The sequence below is a fragment of the Manacus vitellinus genome, unplaced genomic scaffold (assembly GCF_001715985.3).
Source record: "Manacus vitellinus isolate BGI_N305 unplaced genomic scaffold, ASM171598v3 scaffold_1_pilon, whole genome shotgun sequence".
Lineage (NCBI taxonomy): Eukaryota > Metazoa > Chordata > Aves > Passeriformes > Pipridae > Manacus > Manacus vitellinus.
Genome location: NW_021939396.1, coordinates 10,788,560 through 10,806,241, shown reverse-complemented (window position 1 = coordinate 10,806,241; position 17,682 = coordinate 10,788,560). Strand labels below are relative to the sequence as shown.

Genomic DNA, 17,682 nt, shown 5'->3' with positions numbered 1-17,682 from the left:
ATCTGAGTACAGTCATGTACTCAGCTGTGTTACGGTTGGTGTCCCACTCTTATTTACTATTTATATCAAGGACACCTCAGTGAATCACAATCATAAAATAAAGCCCACATTGTTATTGTACATATGCAGAAGAGAAAAAGTTGTCTAATCTCCAGATTTTTTTACAGTCCCCATGTGAAAGGAGCTGGGAGACTCAGTTCTCTTTGAACTAAGCAATGTTCATGGTTAGCTGAGATGGCTGATTTTTAATTGCTTCTAATCAAGGCACTTACAACAGGAAACCTGTTGGTAGCCTGAAGGAATTCTTTCATCTGCTTCTCTTTGGACATGAAATTTTTTTATTGTGTCTTAAGTTAACTTGCTGGATCCAGAAAGGAAGAAAATCTTGATCTGTATTCCTGCACCATGTAGCATATGGGGGCTGTTGAGTTTGTCAGTACTATCACAACACTAACAATCTCCACCTTCACCACAGGTCCATGATGGGTGAATGACTTCTACACCCCAAGTCCCTCCTGATTTTCCAGGCTCTTGTAGTGCCAAGTTTGTGCCTCACCAATAGCCAGGATGTCCTGGGGGAACATGGGAGGCACTTCCTCACATCTTTGGGGCTTACCTAGAAGTGGCACACAGTTTTATGGCTGGCTTAGGGATAGAGATGGGCAGGAATAACTTTCGGGACATTATCAAATCTGGTGAAACTACACAGAAGACTGAAACCTTCTCTTATTAAAATTTATACCATTTTGGGCAGAGGGGATGGAGTAATTTTTGAGTTTTCAGCAGCTATGTTGAAGATGCAGTGAAGAGAAACAGTTTGTGAAAGTTTGAGGAAAGATTACTTTTTTTCTTCCTTTCAAGAGAGCAAAGTATCTATCACAAAAAGAGTATCCACAGACATTTTTAAGAAGGCTAAATAGTTTTATTAAGCAGCATGGCTGTTACCCATGTGCACAATAGTAGAGTGTATACACTGACACTGGATGAAAAGTAGTTTACATATCAAAGTGATGGAGCCTCTCTGTTGTGAGGGACTGATACCTTCAGTTCCCTGAAAACTTCATTTACTTAGTTTAGACCCTTACAGAGAAGTTTCTCTCTGGCAAATCCCGTGCATAGTGAATGCTACCCTGCCATCTTGGCAAACAAACCCATACTCTTCTTTCCCATAGCCAACCCTTGCAGGTGACTTGTGCTTGCTGCCTCTCTGGTACTGCTGAGGGACACTTCTCTTCATGGTCACAGCTGCCCTTGGTCCAGGGGTGAAGAAGAGCTCAGGTGCATCCTGATGCCCTCCTGTGCCCAAACTTCTGACAGACCAAAAACCTGAGACTGAAATTTACTTCCTAGATTGGCACCACTCAGTTATGGTGAACTTGGCTGTTTCTCTATCTGTCACCCTGTGGCACCCTCTGCAGTTCTGTCTTTAAGCAGTTTCAGTGTTATATAAACATAAGAATCACGTAAGACAGCCCAGTTTCCACATCAGGCTTTATTAGTGGCCATTTCCTCCAGTCACCCTCTGACTCTTGCTTTGCTTGAGCCATGTTCTATCTGGGTATTATATTTCCACTCACACTGTCAAATTTTAGCATTCTTTGGCACACAGAAGTTGTGTGTTTTCTGCTATTGTTCCTGGCATTGCTGACATTCCTCTTGGGTCTGACCAGTAAACTTAATTTGCTTGCTCTGACTACAATTTTTAAACATTATCAGCTTCTCTTTTCAGTTTGCAATATCTTTTCCTCCACAGCCAAATGCACCTTGAGTTTGCAGGTGATTTCAGATGTTTGAGCACTGGTTGCTATCAGGTGTATTCAGCTGGTAGGTGCCTGCTTGTTTTGGCTGGTTGGACTGTGTGCTTCCCCAGGAAAGTTTTTATGCCTACAGCAATTTAGGCAAACAAGTTCTCTGATGACAGTGAAAAAAAAAATGTGCTGAGCATTTGTCACTGCATGCTTCTGGCCAAAAATGCTGCCATTTTACTAAATCCTCTATGTTTGACTCAGTCCCTGGTTTGTTTGCCAGTAGATTTAATAGCACAAAATTCTCGAGCAGCATAGGTTGTATCTCCATCTGGACTATGCAGCATGTTTATTTCCTTGGAAGAACTGTAGTATGAAATCATGACCACAGAGAACTCCTCTCGAACCAATGGAACCAATAGTTGGGAAAATAGTACAGAGCAATGTACTAATAAAAGTGAAGTCCTAGGTGAGTTGAAATACACCACTGCTCACAAATTTGTGTGGGATTCAGTGATTGTTCAGCTCTCAAAAAGAGGTGTAAAGAAATATATTTTCAAAATATAAAGCCATGTAATTTTAACATTTCAAAATTAAATGTTTCAGATATGCTGAAATGTTTTTCTTGACATTTCAAATTGAAAAAAGACCAAATTGCCTGCAAACTGAGCCACGTATTTCACTACTATGTAATACAAAATCTGAACTCAGCAAGCAGTTAAAATCTGCAACAATGGGATTTACATTTTCACCATCAAATAAAGCTAGATGAATAATTTGCAATGACTTTGGATTTCTGAGTATAATTCAGATTGGTCTGGTTAATTCAAAATTTTAAGTCCACAGGCTTTTATTTAATGAAAATAGTCTTTCAGGATCAGTCTGGTTCCATTGATTTCTTATCCCATTTTTATTTTTTTATTTTAGTTGAGACATTCAAAGCCAAGGTTCCATTACTGCCCACTTCTATTCCAACCACAGTCCAGTTTACCATTAAGAAGAACTTTTGTGTATGTTTTCTGTGTTACTGTGGCTTTTTTACTAGGCCTTGATTAGTAAAAAGATGTGCAGACTCTAGGGGTTATTTTTAAATACTGATTCAAGTCTCCAAAAACATTTAAAGACCTGGAAAGCTTGAACTGCATGCTCCAGTGCTCGGAGATTTGATTTCCATGCCCCAACTCCCTCTTGAATGATGAATCATATGCCTTGAAAACACACACTTTGAAAAAGGATGAAAAGATAAGAAAACAATGAAGATAAATTTTCCAAAGTGTAAGGATAACTGTGCTAAATTGCCCTCTTTAATCTCTCAGGGAGGCAGTTGCAGGACAGCTGGCATCTTCCCACCTCTCTTCCAAAATCTTCTGTTGAAAGGAGCTCTCTGGGCACAGCTTTATTGCAGAAAATGGTGTTTCTTTTCCATGTTGCTAAGAATGGATGCTGTGCTGAGCTGGGCTCAGGGGCAAGGGAAGAAGTCCTGTCTTTTTCCCACAGCTTTTCTTCTCTGTCAGTGTATCAACTCCTTCCTTGGCTGTAGGGTATGGCAGAGCAGAAGCTGGAACAGTAGATCAGGTGTGAATTGGAGACTTGAAGTTCTTAGTCTTGTAGTCAGACTTCATTCTGTGCTTGTAAAGTATCAGCACTGTTCAGAACAGTTCTTTTGCAGGACCAGTGCTCCTGGAGCCTGACATGGGGCAAACAAAGAGTTTTGTGGGATGAGGCTGGCTGGCAACCAAGGAGGGACTGGTGGATCTTTGTTGAGAGGAAAATACTGTGTGATGTTTGTAGGGATATTTCATTTCACCTCCTGTTCTCCCTACTTCTTCTATTCACCAAAGAGCTGCAGGACCAATAGAGTAAAATAGGAAAAGGACAACCAGCAGGGACCTCTAAATAGCCAGCCTGGCGCCGTGCTGATGCTGGGAGAGGTGCTTTAGGTGCTTAGCTTGGTAGCTGTACTGCCTCCCATCTCGGGGCCATGGGGGGTTTACCATCAGTTTCCCAAGAAGCAGAACTGCACTGTGGGTCCCTGCTGAATGTCTTGCCATGGTTTACCTCCAATGGCAACCAGCTAAGGCCATGCTTCCCTGCCTGCATCTCACCTTGTGAACACATTGCATTCCTGGATGACTGTGGCAGGCTCCTGGCAGGGATTTGTGGCTAAAACTGAGTTGAAGACAAGCAATATGGAAGACCTAATGAGGCTACAGAGCCACTTTATCCAGGCATGATCTGAAAAAGGACCTCACCGATTTTTAACTGACATGATTGGTTTTAAGATGGTTTGATTCCCAAATGCAGTACAGGAAGGAGGCAGATAAGCCCCACACAGTTGATGCTGGGCAGAAGCATTTCTCTAAAAAAGCTTGAAGAGAAACACTTGTCCAGGCCAGTTCATAGCTTTACTGATGGAAGGGAGTGAGAACTAACTAAATAAAAGGCAAAACTGTTGTGGTGTATGAGCCACTGATAGCATGGGTGTCATCACCAAGGAATTTACACAAACACATTTATGTTTATCTTAATTCAGTGGAAAACTGCTTTTGATCTGGATCCTGTAATTTGTCTTTTATCTCTGGTCTTGTCACAGGCATAAGAACTACATGTGTGGGAAGTCAGTAGATCAGAAACTTATCTTTGATTTACTTTCTTTCCATCTTGTTGCCTTTCTTCAGTCAGAAGTTTCGGCTCTTCTCCTATTATTTTTGCCTGTACATGGGCAAATTTTAAAAATAAACAAAATTAGATGAAGCATAAAATCAGAGCTTTCTCTTGTTTGCTCCCAATAAAAGGAAATTCAGAATATAATGATCTTCCTTGGGAATCAAAACTTCCTCTTAACACCTCCTTGAGTTAAATTAGAGTCCAGCACAGAAAAGGCCTTGAAGAGTCTGCACTGATCAATTTTCTTTACTTTTTCAGAAAGGGGCTGTTTGGTGGCATGAAGCTGAAGAAGAAGAGAAAAGGCGAGAAAGGGTTGACTATTACAAACAAAGATGCACTGGGTAAGGCCTCATAAATCAATATTGCAACTGGGAAGAGCAGGTGGGAGTAAAATAAAACTGTCTGTCTGACTTTTACATTAGAGAGATATTTTCGAAAGTTTTTTTTTCTGCTCTAGAGATGGATAAGTCATTACAGGTGTGTAATTCCTCCAGAAGTTCTTCTTTTAGAAAACTGTGTAGGCCAGGATGGCTGGATGGGCTGGCTCAATAAAGCCATGAACTTTACTTAGTAGCAATTCTCCTCTTAAATGTACAGCAGTTATTTTATTGTATTTTATTTTATTTTGATGTGGGTACACCCATAAGATGCACACATTCTCCTGTTTCTTTCCCTTAACACACCACTGGTTTCCAAACTACGGATACATTCCCCTGCACATCCTACCATTGTCATTTCTCTCCTATCACCACCAATTCACCAGGATCTGTAGTTTAGCAACAATAAAATCTTCACCTTCTATAGTTTTATTTTTGTAGTCTCATGAACTATTTTTGCAGCCCTTGAAGTACAGTGTTGTAATAAACCAGTCACATGTGTCTTGACTGGTGCTTGGGCAGAAACAGGAATGCTTATTTTGTACCATAAGCATTATTAAGCTAAAGGACAATACTTTTAAAAAGCTTATCCTCTGGTCCTTAGAGCAAGAGGTTTGGGTTGTTGGAGTAGAGAAAACTAAAAATCATTTTCTTACTAATTACAAGGCATTCTTCCCAGCTGGGGAGACGTTTTATCTGCTTTAGCCTCAGAGCAAACAATAGAGGCTACTGCAAGCCCATAATCAAACAATGTGCTCTAGGGCAAATAGGATAGGGAGGGCAGTCATGGGAACTTGGTGCTACAGGTGGAAAACTATGGACTTTTCCTCAAGGGCTGAAAACCAGGCTGTGCCTACACAGATACAGAGACAATTTCACCTTCCCTGTGTTCTAGGAAGGCTGGACAAGAGCCGGAGGACAGCTGGGGAGCGTAGATGTTATATGAGATTGCTGGGGGAGGAACCTTTGTGGAGCTGGCTTGTGCCTGCCTGCCTTGCAACAGAAGCGAAGTTGTGTCTGTCTGTACCTCCCTGGTGCTTTGCACAGGAGGGGAGCTGCTACTGCAATCAATGCTGCTCAATACAAACCACTACTTATCTCTAACTGGGACACCCCCCCAAAAAATAAAATATTCAGTTCATGCTGATAAATCCACTGCTCTGCTCCACGTGACCTTTTTGCTAGAAGAAATCAGATGTGAGTTTTACTTTCTTGTTTGTTTTCTTCATCAGATGATCATGATGAAAGTGCAATTCTTCTCCATGACAACCTTGGAAGAAGAGAAGAGGGAGAGGAAGACTCAATAAACAGCAGTGTTCTGTCCGATGTTTTTGGATCCCTAAGCCCAAAGAGGAAAAGGTGCTCTTTCGTGTATCTTATCTAATATTCCTCAAAACACCTTTTCCATCCTTCTCAGGAGTGGTATCGCCCTAGAACAATACATCTGTTGACAGATAATCCATTTACTGATGGCAGTGATCCCTTTACTCCTGCTCTCCCACATGACAGAGTGGGATGTACTTGTCAGCAAAATATTGTCAGCTCAAAGATATTAACAGATGCTATCCAGTGCAGGGAGAGATTGAAATGGATCCTGTGAGTGCCTCAACTGTGCTAATGAACTTTGCTAAAGAAAACAAGCCAGAGGGAACAGCAATCTCTATACCAAAGAGCTTGTGCAGTTGTTTTTTTTCATTCAGGGGAGGAATGGAGTCAGGTTTGATGGGATCAGCAAGTGAAATCACTCCCATGCATGACAGGTATCTGCACTGGTTTGTGTGGATGCCAAACATTTCCCTATTAACAAGTATATGAGAACAAAGGTGGTCTCTGCTGCTGAAATCAAGCCTAACAGTTCACAACAAAGCTACCTGCCATAAACAATACTAGCTTAGTGCTGAGAAGTATTTCCAACGTGTGGTGTGTCCGAGTACCAGCTCTTGCCTAGAAATGCCTAATGACCTGTTTTGTCATTTAAACAGGGCAAAGCTGGTGACTAGAATTCACGAAGAGGAGCTGAAAGCCCAGAACTATCAGGTGAGCAGGGAGTGACAGCCCTTAAGTGCCTCTGAATTCCTCAGGCAGACTGGACCTGAGCCCAGGAATGTGCCTGGTATCCTTGTGCCCCACAGATTGCCATCACTATCATCGAGGCCAGGCAGCTGGTGGGTGAGAACATCGATCCTGTGGTGATCATTGAGATAGGTGATGAGAAAAAGCAAACAACAGTAAAGGAAGGCACAAATGCCCCTTTCTACAATGAGGTAGGTGCTTTCCCTTAAAGAAGACACTTTCTTCAGTGGCTCTGGGTGTACGCTATTATTTAGTAGCCCAAAAGGGGATGAATTAAGTTTGTAGAACCTGCATGTCTGAGGTGGAAGGTCGGTCCAGGGGGTCAAGCACCAGCAACAGCTCTGTTCGGTTTAGTTCTGTTTGCTCTTTCTCTTCTCAAACGCTATCCATCCTGTTCCCCACCCTCTTCAATTAATTCTGCTCAACTCCCACTGCTGTTGCAGTTTTTCAAATTATCTACTTGGGAGCATGGTCTATAGTGCTGCTCACCCTGCCCATTTCCCTTCCTATTATTTCACTGTTTCAGCCTTTCCTTAACATATGCTTGTTCCAGCTGGTGACAAACAAGACCAAAACAACCCCAGAAACCAGAAGTCCTTTGGGTTTCCTTGTACCTCCTGTCCCTTTGACAATACCCTCTAATCTGGGCCATAGCTGACACGAGCTGGGGGCAAGGAAAGGGTTTTGCTGTGTCCACCAGTGCCTTCCCAGCACCCTCAGTGTCTCACTGGGACTCTGTGTGGCAACCCAAAAAGTTGAACCATTCGGCTGACTGCACTGGCTGCCATCACAAGGATGATTCTGATCTGCTGTCACCTTTTCCCACAGTACTTTGTGTTTGATTTTGTTGGACCACAAGTGTTGCTGTTTGACAAAATAATCAACATCTCTGTAAGTACCTGGGAAAACTTAGCACATATTTAAAGGTCATTGTTGTTTAACTTTGTTGTAACTTTGGCTCTAAATGATTCATAATGTAATTAAAAAGAGAAATAATTTTAGGTACCAAGAGTGCTATAAAGTCAGCATGTAGTGTGGGAAAGAAAAAGGATAAAGGAGAGGAAAAAGAGGAGAAGCAGCTGGCAGTGATTTGAAGGAACACAACCCTAAAGGAAGATTTAGTCTGCCTTTTCAAGGACACTCATTGCTGGCTTGGCAATTGACAAGATAGAATGAGAAAATTCAGATTAGCTCACTTTTGTTAGCACGGTCATCATCCCTTTAAATTTCAAGCTGCCACTTGATTCAAATGATTGAGTTGAAATGTCTGCCTTATCTCAATTCCTCAAGTACAACTTGTTTCTAAGTAAACTAGTCAAGGTACTTTATCCTCAGCAGTGGCTCTCGAGCTGTCTGGCACTGCCAGTGGCTGGTTGCCAGTGGCTGGTTGCTGTCAGCACGGGAGTGGGCTCCAAGTGTTCAGTGATGCTTCCACTGCTCCCTGCAAGTAAGGTTCCAGTGAAGCTATGGAGGGACCTTATTGCTCTCTACTATTACCTGAAAGGAGGTTATAGACAGATGGGAGTCGGTCTTTTCTCTGGAGTAATAAGTGATAGGACAAGAGGAAATGCCTCAAGTGTTGCCAGGGGAGTATATTAAAAAAAAAATTCACTGAAAGGGTGGTCAGGCTCTGGAAAAGGCTGCCCAGGGAACTGGTTGAGTCACCATCCCTGGAGGTATTCAAAAGATGTGTAGATGTGGCACTTGCAGACATGGTTTAGTGGTGAACCTGGCAGTGCTAGGTTAACAGTTGGACTTTATGATCTTAAAGGTATTTTCCAACCTTAATGATTCTATGATTCTGTGGCATCTCAGAACAGTCCTGCTGGAAGACACATATGCTTTTGGACTTGGGGCATTAGATAATGATGTGCAGTTTGGAAGTCCAAGTCTATGGAGCCATGTTAATTATCTTGTCTGAGACTCATCACCACATTTAGCAAGGTCTCTGAGGAATTAAAGATCTCACTAGACTCTGGACAATGCTGTATTTGTACTATTTAGAAATACCACAGGCTATGCCCTTCATGAACTGTTTTTTTTTTTTTTTGTTTTGTTTGTTTGGGTTTTTTTGTTTTGTTTTGTTTTGTTTTTGTTTGTTTGTTTTTTGTTTTTTTTTTTTTTCCAAAAGTCCATCCACTTTGCCAGATATTTCTCTGGAAATAAATAGTGAGTTGTTGCTTGAGGAAAGGTTCTTTTTCTCTGAAATGCTTTGTCAGTTTCAAAACTGTACACCAGGAAAGGGTTTCTGCTGATTGTGCTTAACAGAGACAAGCGGTGGTCAGGACCTATAGGGCACATCTTATACTTGCTTTTCTGGGCTGCTAATAGAGTGACTTTTTCCTACAGAATAAAAAGTGTTCATTTACACATGGCCAGCTGGACAACTAGGTTTTCAATGCTGGTAGTAAATTCTCAGTCTGAATCCTAAGGCTCACTTGAAATCCCCTGTATCACATGCACAGCTCACATATATGAAGTTCATACAGGAGGTATCTACAGACCTAATCTCCTCTTATCTCTGAGGACAGAATTTACTACAGGCTGAAAATTACTCCTATTTTGCATGGGAGCAGATGTCTCCTTGCTGCTATGACTCACATCCCAGTGTATGGCCCCTATATGTGTTTCTGACATGGTTCATATGAGCACAGTGCCAAGGCATCAACTCTTGTGTGCTGCTGCTGCTGTTGGGGGACGTGTAGTTATTTTTCTCCAAGATATGGCCAGTCTTTCCAATCTCACATTCTTTTGATAAAGACTCCATATATTCAGTGATGGAGGGGAGAGTGCCATCTTTCTGAGTGTATTGGGGATGGAGGGGAGAGTGCCATCTTTCTGAGTGTATTGGGGATGTGGCAAAATGTGTCACCTTTATCTGCTGTATATCTGCATGGTTTCATCAGGCTCAGCAAACTTATTTGATTTATGCCTGATGAAGGTGCAACACTAAGAAATGAAAGATCCTCTAGATAAAAATGACTTTTAAAAAAACCCCCACAAACAACAACAAACTAACCCAGTGCAGTGCTTATGTGTGGTACCGAAAACAGAGATTCATTACCTTGCAACACAGTTTTGGAGAATGCAATCTCTCAGGGGAATAGAAACAGAGGAATTGTGTGTGCTGGGAGTGAAGGAAACCCTGAGGGATGGAAAGTTTCACAGCACTTGCTTAGCATGAATCTCACTTAAGGAGAAACAAAGGTTGGCAGCCTCCATTACCAGCATTCATGCACTGAATTTGCTTAATCTGTATAAATGAACTTATCTGCATATGAAAGCTCAAGGAAAACAAAGATTAGTGCCCTTGTCCATCAGTTCAGCAGTTAGTGTAGCTGTATCCAAACCCTGCATTTGAGAGGAAAATGAGACTTTCAATTTATCAGCACCTGCTACTTAGTACTGAAATACTGCTGAAGTGAGGAATTACCAAGGACAACTGAGTGTGTTCCCTAAATCACAGAGGCACAGTGGCCCCAGCCCCTTAACAGAGAATGACATTATATTGCAACTGGAAACCTGAATTTTCTGGTGAGTCTTGATGAAAGCATCAGTGATCTTTACTTTGAAATGTATGTCTCCTGCATTTGAGAAATACCCAAAATAAAGTCACATTACAAATCCAGTGCAAAATTGCAGAAGTCTTGTATCCCAATCCAGGAAGTGTAGGTCCAAAGAGAGGGTATGAGGTCTTCCAGATTCCTGACATGCTGTCAGAGGCTTAATTGTTTACTTCCAGTGTTTAGAGTTAGCTTCGGTGGACTTGAATGGGCTTGGTTTCTCTTTGCAATTTGGTCAAGGTGTTCCAGAAAATTCACCCTGCTTTCAGGGGCTTTTCCACAGCCAAGAAATAGATTTCAACCTTTTAAGCTCTTCTGAAAACAGGTGATATACATTTTTTGAGAAATACAGTTCTAGCCTCTGCCTTATCTGTGAAATGAGCCACATACAAGTATTTGAAAATCAGACAAGGAAATAAATAGATCTGGGAATTATGGTAATTGAAAATTATTAATTAAATTTGAATTAAATTAAATTGAATTCATTACTTGGCATGAAGAATAAGGAGACAGACTTGCTGGGGCCTGCTTGCCATCTCATTTACATCTATATTACTCCTCTGATTTCGTTAGTATTGTGGGGGGTAAATCAGAATTGAGTCTCTTGGTTTATGTGCACATTGAAATGTTGCAAAGAAACACCTCAATTCTTTGTCCTCTGAGTGTACTCAGTTCTTACAGCAATTCAGCTATACACAGAAAGTGATAAAATTTCTTCAGTGAAACCAGTTTTACCCCGTGTGTTTACGTTCATTATGATTTATTTAAAACTGCCAGAATAAGTACTATAAGTGCATCTGCTCTGAAGACACATCCATCTAATTGCTACTTTATATAATCCTAGGACCTGGGATGAACCTGTGTGATTCTGCTCAGATGCCACTGTATTGTTTTCTAAATTGGCACAATATTGGGTAGGGAACAAGCAAATGCTTGCTGTACCTTCTGTGGCTATGCGTCCCCAGTTTTGGATGTTGCTGCTTATTACCTCTGAACCAAATGTGATCTTTGTCTCGATTGCTCTTTCTTATGCTGACTGGGAAGAGAGGTAGTGACATTCTTTAACCCTTCTTTAACCTTTTTAACAGGTTATGCACAACAAATTGATTGGGAGTGTGCTGATAGGCTCCTTTAAAGTAGATCTGGGGACAGTGTACAGTCAGCCGGGTAAGTGGTGCATTTTCTGCCTGTTTTGTCTGTTAAATGAGATGTAAAGCAGGGGAGGAGAGGGAGATGTGCTGCTTTTCTGTTTAGATGCTTGTGGTTTATGCCGAGGGACAGACTTAAAAGTTTTTGGAAGTGTTGTGTTTGTATTTGGATAGCAGCCAAACTGTTGGGGGAAAGTTCAACACTGAAAACACTTTGTCAACCTGCTCATTGGTGGGAAGCACTTATCAAGGATGGCTTCTCTTTAAGTGGTCAGAGTGGGCAGTTCTACAAAACCCAACTTCACTCATTTGCTGTAGAGCATCCAAAGCTCTGCTGTGTGTGTTGGGGTAGAAGGAGTGGGAGGAGGGAGAGCAGGATGGAGAGTAGAAGGAATAGTGAGGAGAGCATGAGACAAGTGAAGGAGCAGAAAAGGAGAGTGAAGATGACAAAGAGGTGACCATGGGTCCTCTTGACTTGTCATCTTCAGAGCTGTCCAGTGCTTTCTGAAATTTGAAGCTAAGAAAAGATCATCTATCCCTTTTTTAATGTGTTTTTACAACCAAAACATTCACAAAAAATATACCTTTATTCCATAATTACTCAAGGACCTGGGCTCTTGGTCTTTGGGAAAGAATGCATTTAGGCCACTTGCTGTACATGTCACACAGGTATGACAAAAGCCACCCTTTCTTCAGGGCTCCTGCAACAGTCACTAGAGAGAAATGGCCTATCTGAAGTGAGCAGCTTTTGTCTGTACTCAGACTGTGTTAGTATCTGAATTCTCTCCTGGATCTCCTGCTCACACTTTAGCAGGAAGGTGGTTTCTGAGGGTTGATCTTGAGCTCATATCCCTGTACACTGTGCTCTCTCCTTCCCACTCCTGTATACACCCAGGGTGATGTCCAAGGACTTAATGTAGGATGTTAGGACCTTTCTCAAGGGAGTTGTTGAAGCAGTGCTACATCAAAGGGCTGTTTAGGGTGAATTGTCATGTGCATTTTCCCCCTTGAAAGATGGAGCTGAACCTGCTCCTGGCTACTTCTTCTTCTGGTGGCTGTCCACCTTCTTTCCTCTGTTTCTTAGCTGTCTGCCAGTGTTACACCTGGCCACAGCTCCCAGAAAGGGTTTTGCTGCAGAAGAGTTCTGAGATCATCAGCTGCTGAAATACCACCCAACCTTCCACTGGGCTTTAGTCAATGATCTCAGTAAACATAGATGAAAATGGGCTTTTTTTCTAATGAGCTCTGGATCAATCCTTTGTTTGTCTTTTTTGTCACACAACATTTTGGACCCTCTAGCTGTGCCTGATAAACAAGCACAGTCCTCCTGGAAGTACAAATGTTTGATGTGCCCTTTCTGGGATCGAAGAGGAAAATATTTGCATTTGTTTTGAATTCTCTATTTGAGTGTTTAAGCTTGTCCTTCTTACAGGTCATCAGTTTTGTGACAAGTGGGCGCTTCTCACAGACCCTGCTGACATTAGGACAGGAGCCAAGGGATACCTGAAGTGTGACATCAGTGTAACTGGGAAAGGTGATGCAATACAAGCTACGCAGAAAACAGCTGATACTGAGGAGCAGATTGAAAAGTACTGCAACAGTTTCTTGGGTTATTTTAAACTGCTTTCTTCTTTACTAGATGCCTCAATATGTCCTCTGCCCTCCTTTCTGTCCTTTCCTTGTTAACTCAGCATTACTAGCAGGATAGCATTGTACACCTGGCTGTTCTGATGTGCTCAAAAAGAGTTTTTACAATCCTCTCAACTAAATTGAAAGGCTTGTTAGGGTCACTCCTCTGCAGCTGATAGAATCGGCCAAGTTCTGTGGCTGAGTTTCAAATTATCTCTGACAGAAGATTGATCTGAAACCAATTAAAGATTTCTTAAAACAGTGAACTAAGAAGAAAAAATATGAGGAAAAATTATTCCTTTGCCACTATCAGATATGTATGCGTGGATATTTTTCATATCCTTAGATAAACTCGAGTGCATTATCATTCTCCTTGTAAAACACAGAAGTTCAATGTGGTAAGTATGCTACCAGCATACTTCAAATTTTACTGGGGCAATGCTTCTGGTCAGTGCTAACCTATTGGACCAAGTCTATGGAGAGTCACCAAGATGATGGAGAGATGGAGCAAATGGTCCACAGGGGAAGGTGGTGAATGTTAGTTTCTTGAGCATTAAGAAGAGCAGTCTAAGGGGTATCCTGCACGAAGAGGCCTCTTTTCAGATGAATGAGTAGAAGTATGTAGATGAAGGAGAGGCTTTGGATGCAATTTAGAACAAGGGAATTTCAGAACAGATTTTTTTACCATGAAGATGGTCATGTGTAACAGGGGCCCAGAGAGAGGGGCAAATCTCTGTCCTTGAAGATATTCAGAATTTACTGGACAAGGTCCTGAGCAGTCTGATTTAACTGGACCTGATTCTATATCACACAGACAAGTTTGTCGAGTAATGCTGTATCATTTTCTCATGGTAATGAGAATTTTTTTGGTTTAGATGCAAAAGCAAATTCATACACCTTTTTGTGTCTTCTCAGGATGCATGCTAACTTGAGGTGACAGTACTGTTGGAAAAAATATCACTTCATTGTCTGAGTTTTCAATTTTAAGGAAACAGCTTCTTGTTTTTTCTTTCAGAAACCTCTTGATCCCCAAAGGCTTTCCATCTGAAAGACCATGGGCCAGATTTTATGTGAGAATTTACAAAGCAGAAGGACTTCCGAAGATGAACTCTAGCATCATGGCCAATGTCACCAAAGCGTTCATAGGCGACAGTAAGGACCTTGTGGATCCCTATGTGGTGGTCATGTTTGCAGGTCAAATGGTAATTGGGATCCTCTTGATCACAAAAATAGGCCTTCTTTCCTATTAGCTGTGCTACAGGCAGGTGATTATGCTGATGTCCTTTAACTTATAGTTACATAAATTAAGTAAAACACATATTTCTGCCATCAGAAATTTTTCAGTTCTTAAATTATGCAGGAATAAAGTGATGGAGACACTTAATGCCAGCAGATCTAATATCAGCCTCACAGCAGTAAGTTAGAGGCAGGCAGCAGGAGGGGAAAGAGGATTCCGTAGCACTGTTACTAAAACATGGAGTTACAAGACAGTGATTTACCCAGCATGGTATTAGGTAAGTGCTATGTTCTGGTCTCCCTAGAGTGAAATAAGGAAGCAAGACTGAAATCAGTAAGGATGGTTCAGTCTGGATTTTAGGGCTGTGTATTGATTTCTGAATTACTGTGCTGAAATTCAGAACCCTTGCAGCTTTCTGTGGGTAGAGTAAGCATTGTAGCAGATTGTCTCAGTGCTGCCTCACTTCATTGCTCCCAGAGCAACTTCGACATCAAACGTGGTGTGACTGCTGAGAGGAGCTTCTGACTTTGGTGGAAGAGGAGTGTAGAGGAGGTCCAGGGGCTTGGTTTCTCTGGGGTACATCCATGAAACGTGTGTCAGGGAGTCTTGATTATTGGTGTAAATGAGGAAAGAATCAAACTGGCAATTATTTTAAGCCAGCAATGTTTTCTGTGTGCAAGGAAGCCTTAGGGACAGGTTCAGTCAGTCCTTTCCAGACATTTCAGGCATGAGAACAAGGCCCTTGGTCCTGATTTCATGTTTTGTTGTGAATCCAAATTGCAAAGTGTTACTTCTCAAACTAGTATGGGTTAAAACATTCAAACGCATGAAACCTTCAGGTTCAATAGAGGACTGAAGAATACATAAGAATGAGTCACTGATGTGAGTTTGCACACTGGTGTATAAACTATGGTTTCAGAGGTAGTGTTCGTGGGTTTCCTGATTCAGTTCTCCCCACTGAATGTGAAAGTAGAAGTTCTGCCACAGCCAGCAACTGCATGGATTATGATACAACCCTGACATCTCCTACAGTTTAGGAGGAATAGCTCTAGAACCTATACCTCTAGCATAGGCATTGACCAGAATGTGAGCCAAATAAATGGCTAGATTTTTTGCTAGATAAATTGCCTCGTTTAAGGTGTCCCGTTGGTACATACAGCCTGGCAGAATTAATAAATTTAATCTTTTATGAGACAAACTGCGCTACATCACTGCTACTCAGATATTTCAAAAGCCATTTGAAGATGTGCAATTTGCAGCAGAAATGCCAAAGTCTGTCTTTACAGATATATTTTGTACAAAGGGGCCCTGAAGAGTTTTGTTCTAGGTTCTGATGTGCAGGTAAGAATTCTTTAGCAATAATGTAGTCTTTTGTTAGATATGAAAGGCAAAATAAACAAGCTAATAGAAAAGCCAAAGTACTTTCAAGATAGGATATTTGTGCTTTAAAAATTACTAGAGAGATATTGCTAAGTGCAATCTGTGCTATACTCATTGCCATTCTCTAGACTTCAACCTCTCTGGGGTTAAGTTTGCTGGACTTCCATTTCAGGGCCGGACAACAGTACAAAAGAACTGTGCAGATCCAGTGTGGCAAGAACAGATTATCTTCAAGGAAATGTTTCCTCCACTCTGTCGTAGAGTCAAAATCCAGGTCTGGGATGAAGGCAGCATGAATGATGTGGCTTTAGCCACACACTTCATTGATTTGAAGAAAATATCAAATGAACAGGACGGTGACAAAGGTAAAGGTGAAAATGTTCTAGGATAATGCCCCTAAGGTAAAATCTACTTGCATGGAAACTAGGCACTGGTTAATCCCATTTTAGGAATGTCCAGAGCTCAAGTGTTGGTTCTGAGAGACCTTCTGTTGCTTAATTTGACATAATTGTACACTGTGCTTGTTGTATGGTGGTCTGCCACTGTCTTTCTTGTTAAAGGACTGCTGCATAATTTGGTACCTTCTTTGTGACTGTGGCAATAGTCTACTCTAGTCATTAAGGATGACTAACGTAAGTTTATAGTTCATGTGAGTTTCTGTTGGGCAATAAACACAAAACCTGAAAATCACTGAAAATCAAAGGCAGAGCAGGCTTGTGTTTTTTATCTACCCAGTAAAAGCAAAGTGTTTAGGTAACACTCAGCTGGGTGCTATCACAGCCCAAGGAAATACCATGGACTAGTGTGTTGTCTGCACCTATGTGAAGTGAGGCTCACTCCCTGGAGTCTTTTCACCTGTGTTTGAGTCTACATTTATAACCGTGTTTATGTTGTGTGATCCATGTGTGGAACATGTTCAGTTATCACAGCTCAGCAAAGGCACAGTAACTCCTTAAACCCGCTAATTCAAATGTGTATCCAAGCCCCTAATCAGAAAATAAAAGAAAAATTCGTATAAGCTGAGAAGTGACATGGATGTAGAAATATTTTAGCCTAAAAGAGAAAGCCTTCATTACTCTCCCTTCATGTCCCAGCCCTCAGTCTATAGAAGCAAGCTCTTTTATTCAAGAGATGCAATAGACCTCCTGACCCAGCATGTGTGGTGCAAACACCTTCTGAGAAAGAGCTCCATACCAGAACAGTCCTGGGTTGGGTATTGGCAGAGGCAAAACCATGCTCTGTATGAAGTGGTCCCCACTGCACAGAAATGATATTTGGCTTTTGGTGTGCACGAGGCAAGATTTCTTGGAGCAGACAGTGAGGAGAGCATACTAACACCAAACAGAAATGCCATAAAAGGTACTTTATCTCCAGGGTTTTTGCCTACCTTTGGGCCTGCCTGGATCAATCTCTATGGCTCACCCCGGAACCACAGCCTCATTGATGACCACCAGGAGCTTAATGAAGGTTTTGGAGAAGGGGTTTCCTTCAGGGGACGTCTCTTCATTGAGATTGCTGTGGAAATACTTTCAGGAGGAGCCCGAGAGTCAAAGTTTTCAAGTATTATCAAGGATATCAAGTTGTCATCCAAAGGTAAAGACTTCAAAGCACTTAAAGGAAAAGACAAAACTGAGAAAGCAGGAGAGGATCGAAAGTCAGCTGCTCCTTCAAATAAGATGAACTCAACCGAAGTGGAAGTCGAGCCATTTGATGTACCTTTAGAGGTCAGTATGATGTTAAGAGATTGGTTGTCATGTGTCCCTAAACCTCCAAGGATGACACTGGTACGTGTGTTTGGGTTCAGGCCATATAATACTACTTTTTCTGCTCCCTACAGCATCTCCATGTCTCCATAGTCTTGGG

The 17,682-nt window shown here is 41.7% G+C and overlaps 1 protein-coding gene across 1 annotated transcript in view; it reads left to right on the top strand.

Moving 5' to 3' along the window:
• The first annotated feature begins 3,726 nt into the window (after positions 1-3,726).
• FER1L6 (fer-1 like family member 6) overlaps positions 3,727-17,682 on the top strand; it is a 62,146-nt gene continuing 48,190 nt past the window's right edge. The window contains exons 1-11 of the mRNA XM_029959268.1: positions 3,727-3,887; positions 4,671-4,753; positions 6,022-6,148; positions 6,772-6,826; positions 6,922-7,053; positions 7,691-7,753; positions 11,514-11,592; positions 13,006-13,162; positions 14,218-14,404; positions 15,992-16,184; positions 17,194-17,543. Coding sequence (XP_029815128.1) covers positions 3,727-3,887; positions 4,671-4,753; positions 6,022-6,148; positions 6,772-6,826; positions 6,922-7,053; positions 7,691-7,753; positions 11,514-11,592; positions 13,006-13,162; positions 14,218-14,404; positions 15,992-16,184; positions 17,194-17,543 — 1,587 coding nt within the window. The remainder of the gene's footprint in view (positions 3,888-4,670; positions 4,754-6,021; positions 6,149-6,771; positions 6,827-6,921; positions 7,054-7,690; positions 7,754-11,513; positions 11,593-13,005; positions 13,163-14,217; positions 14,405-15,991; positions 16,185-17,193; positions 17,544-17,682) is intronic.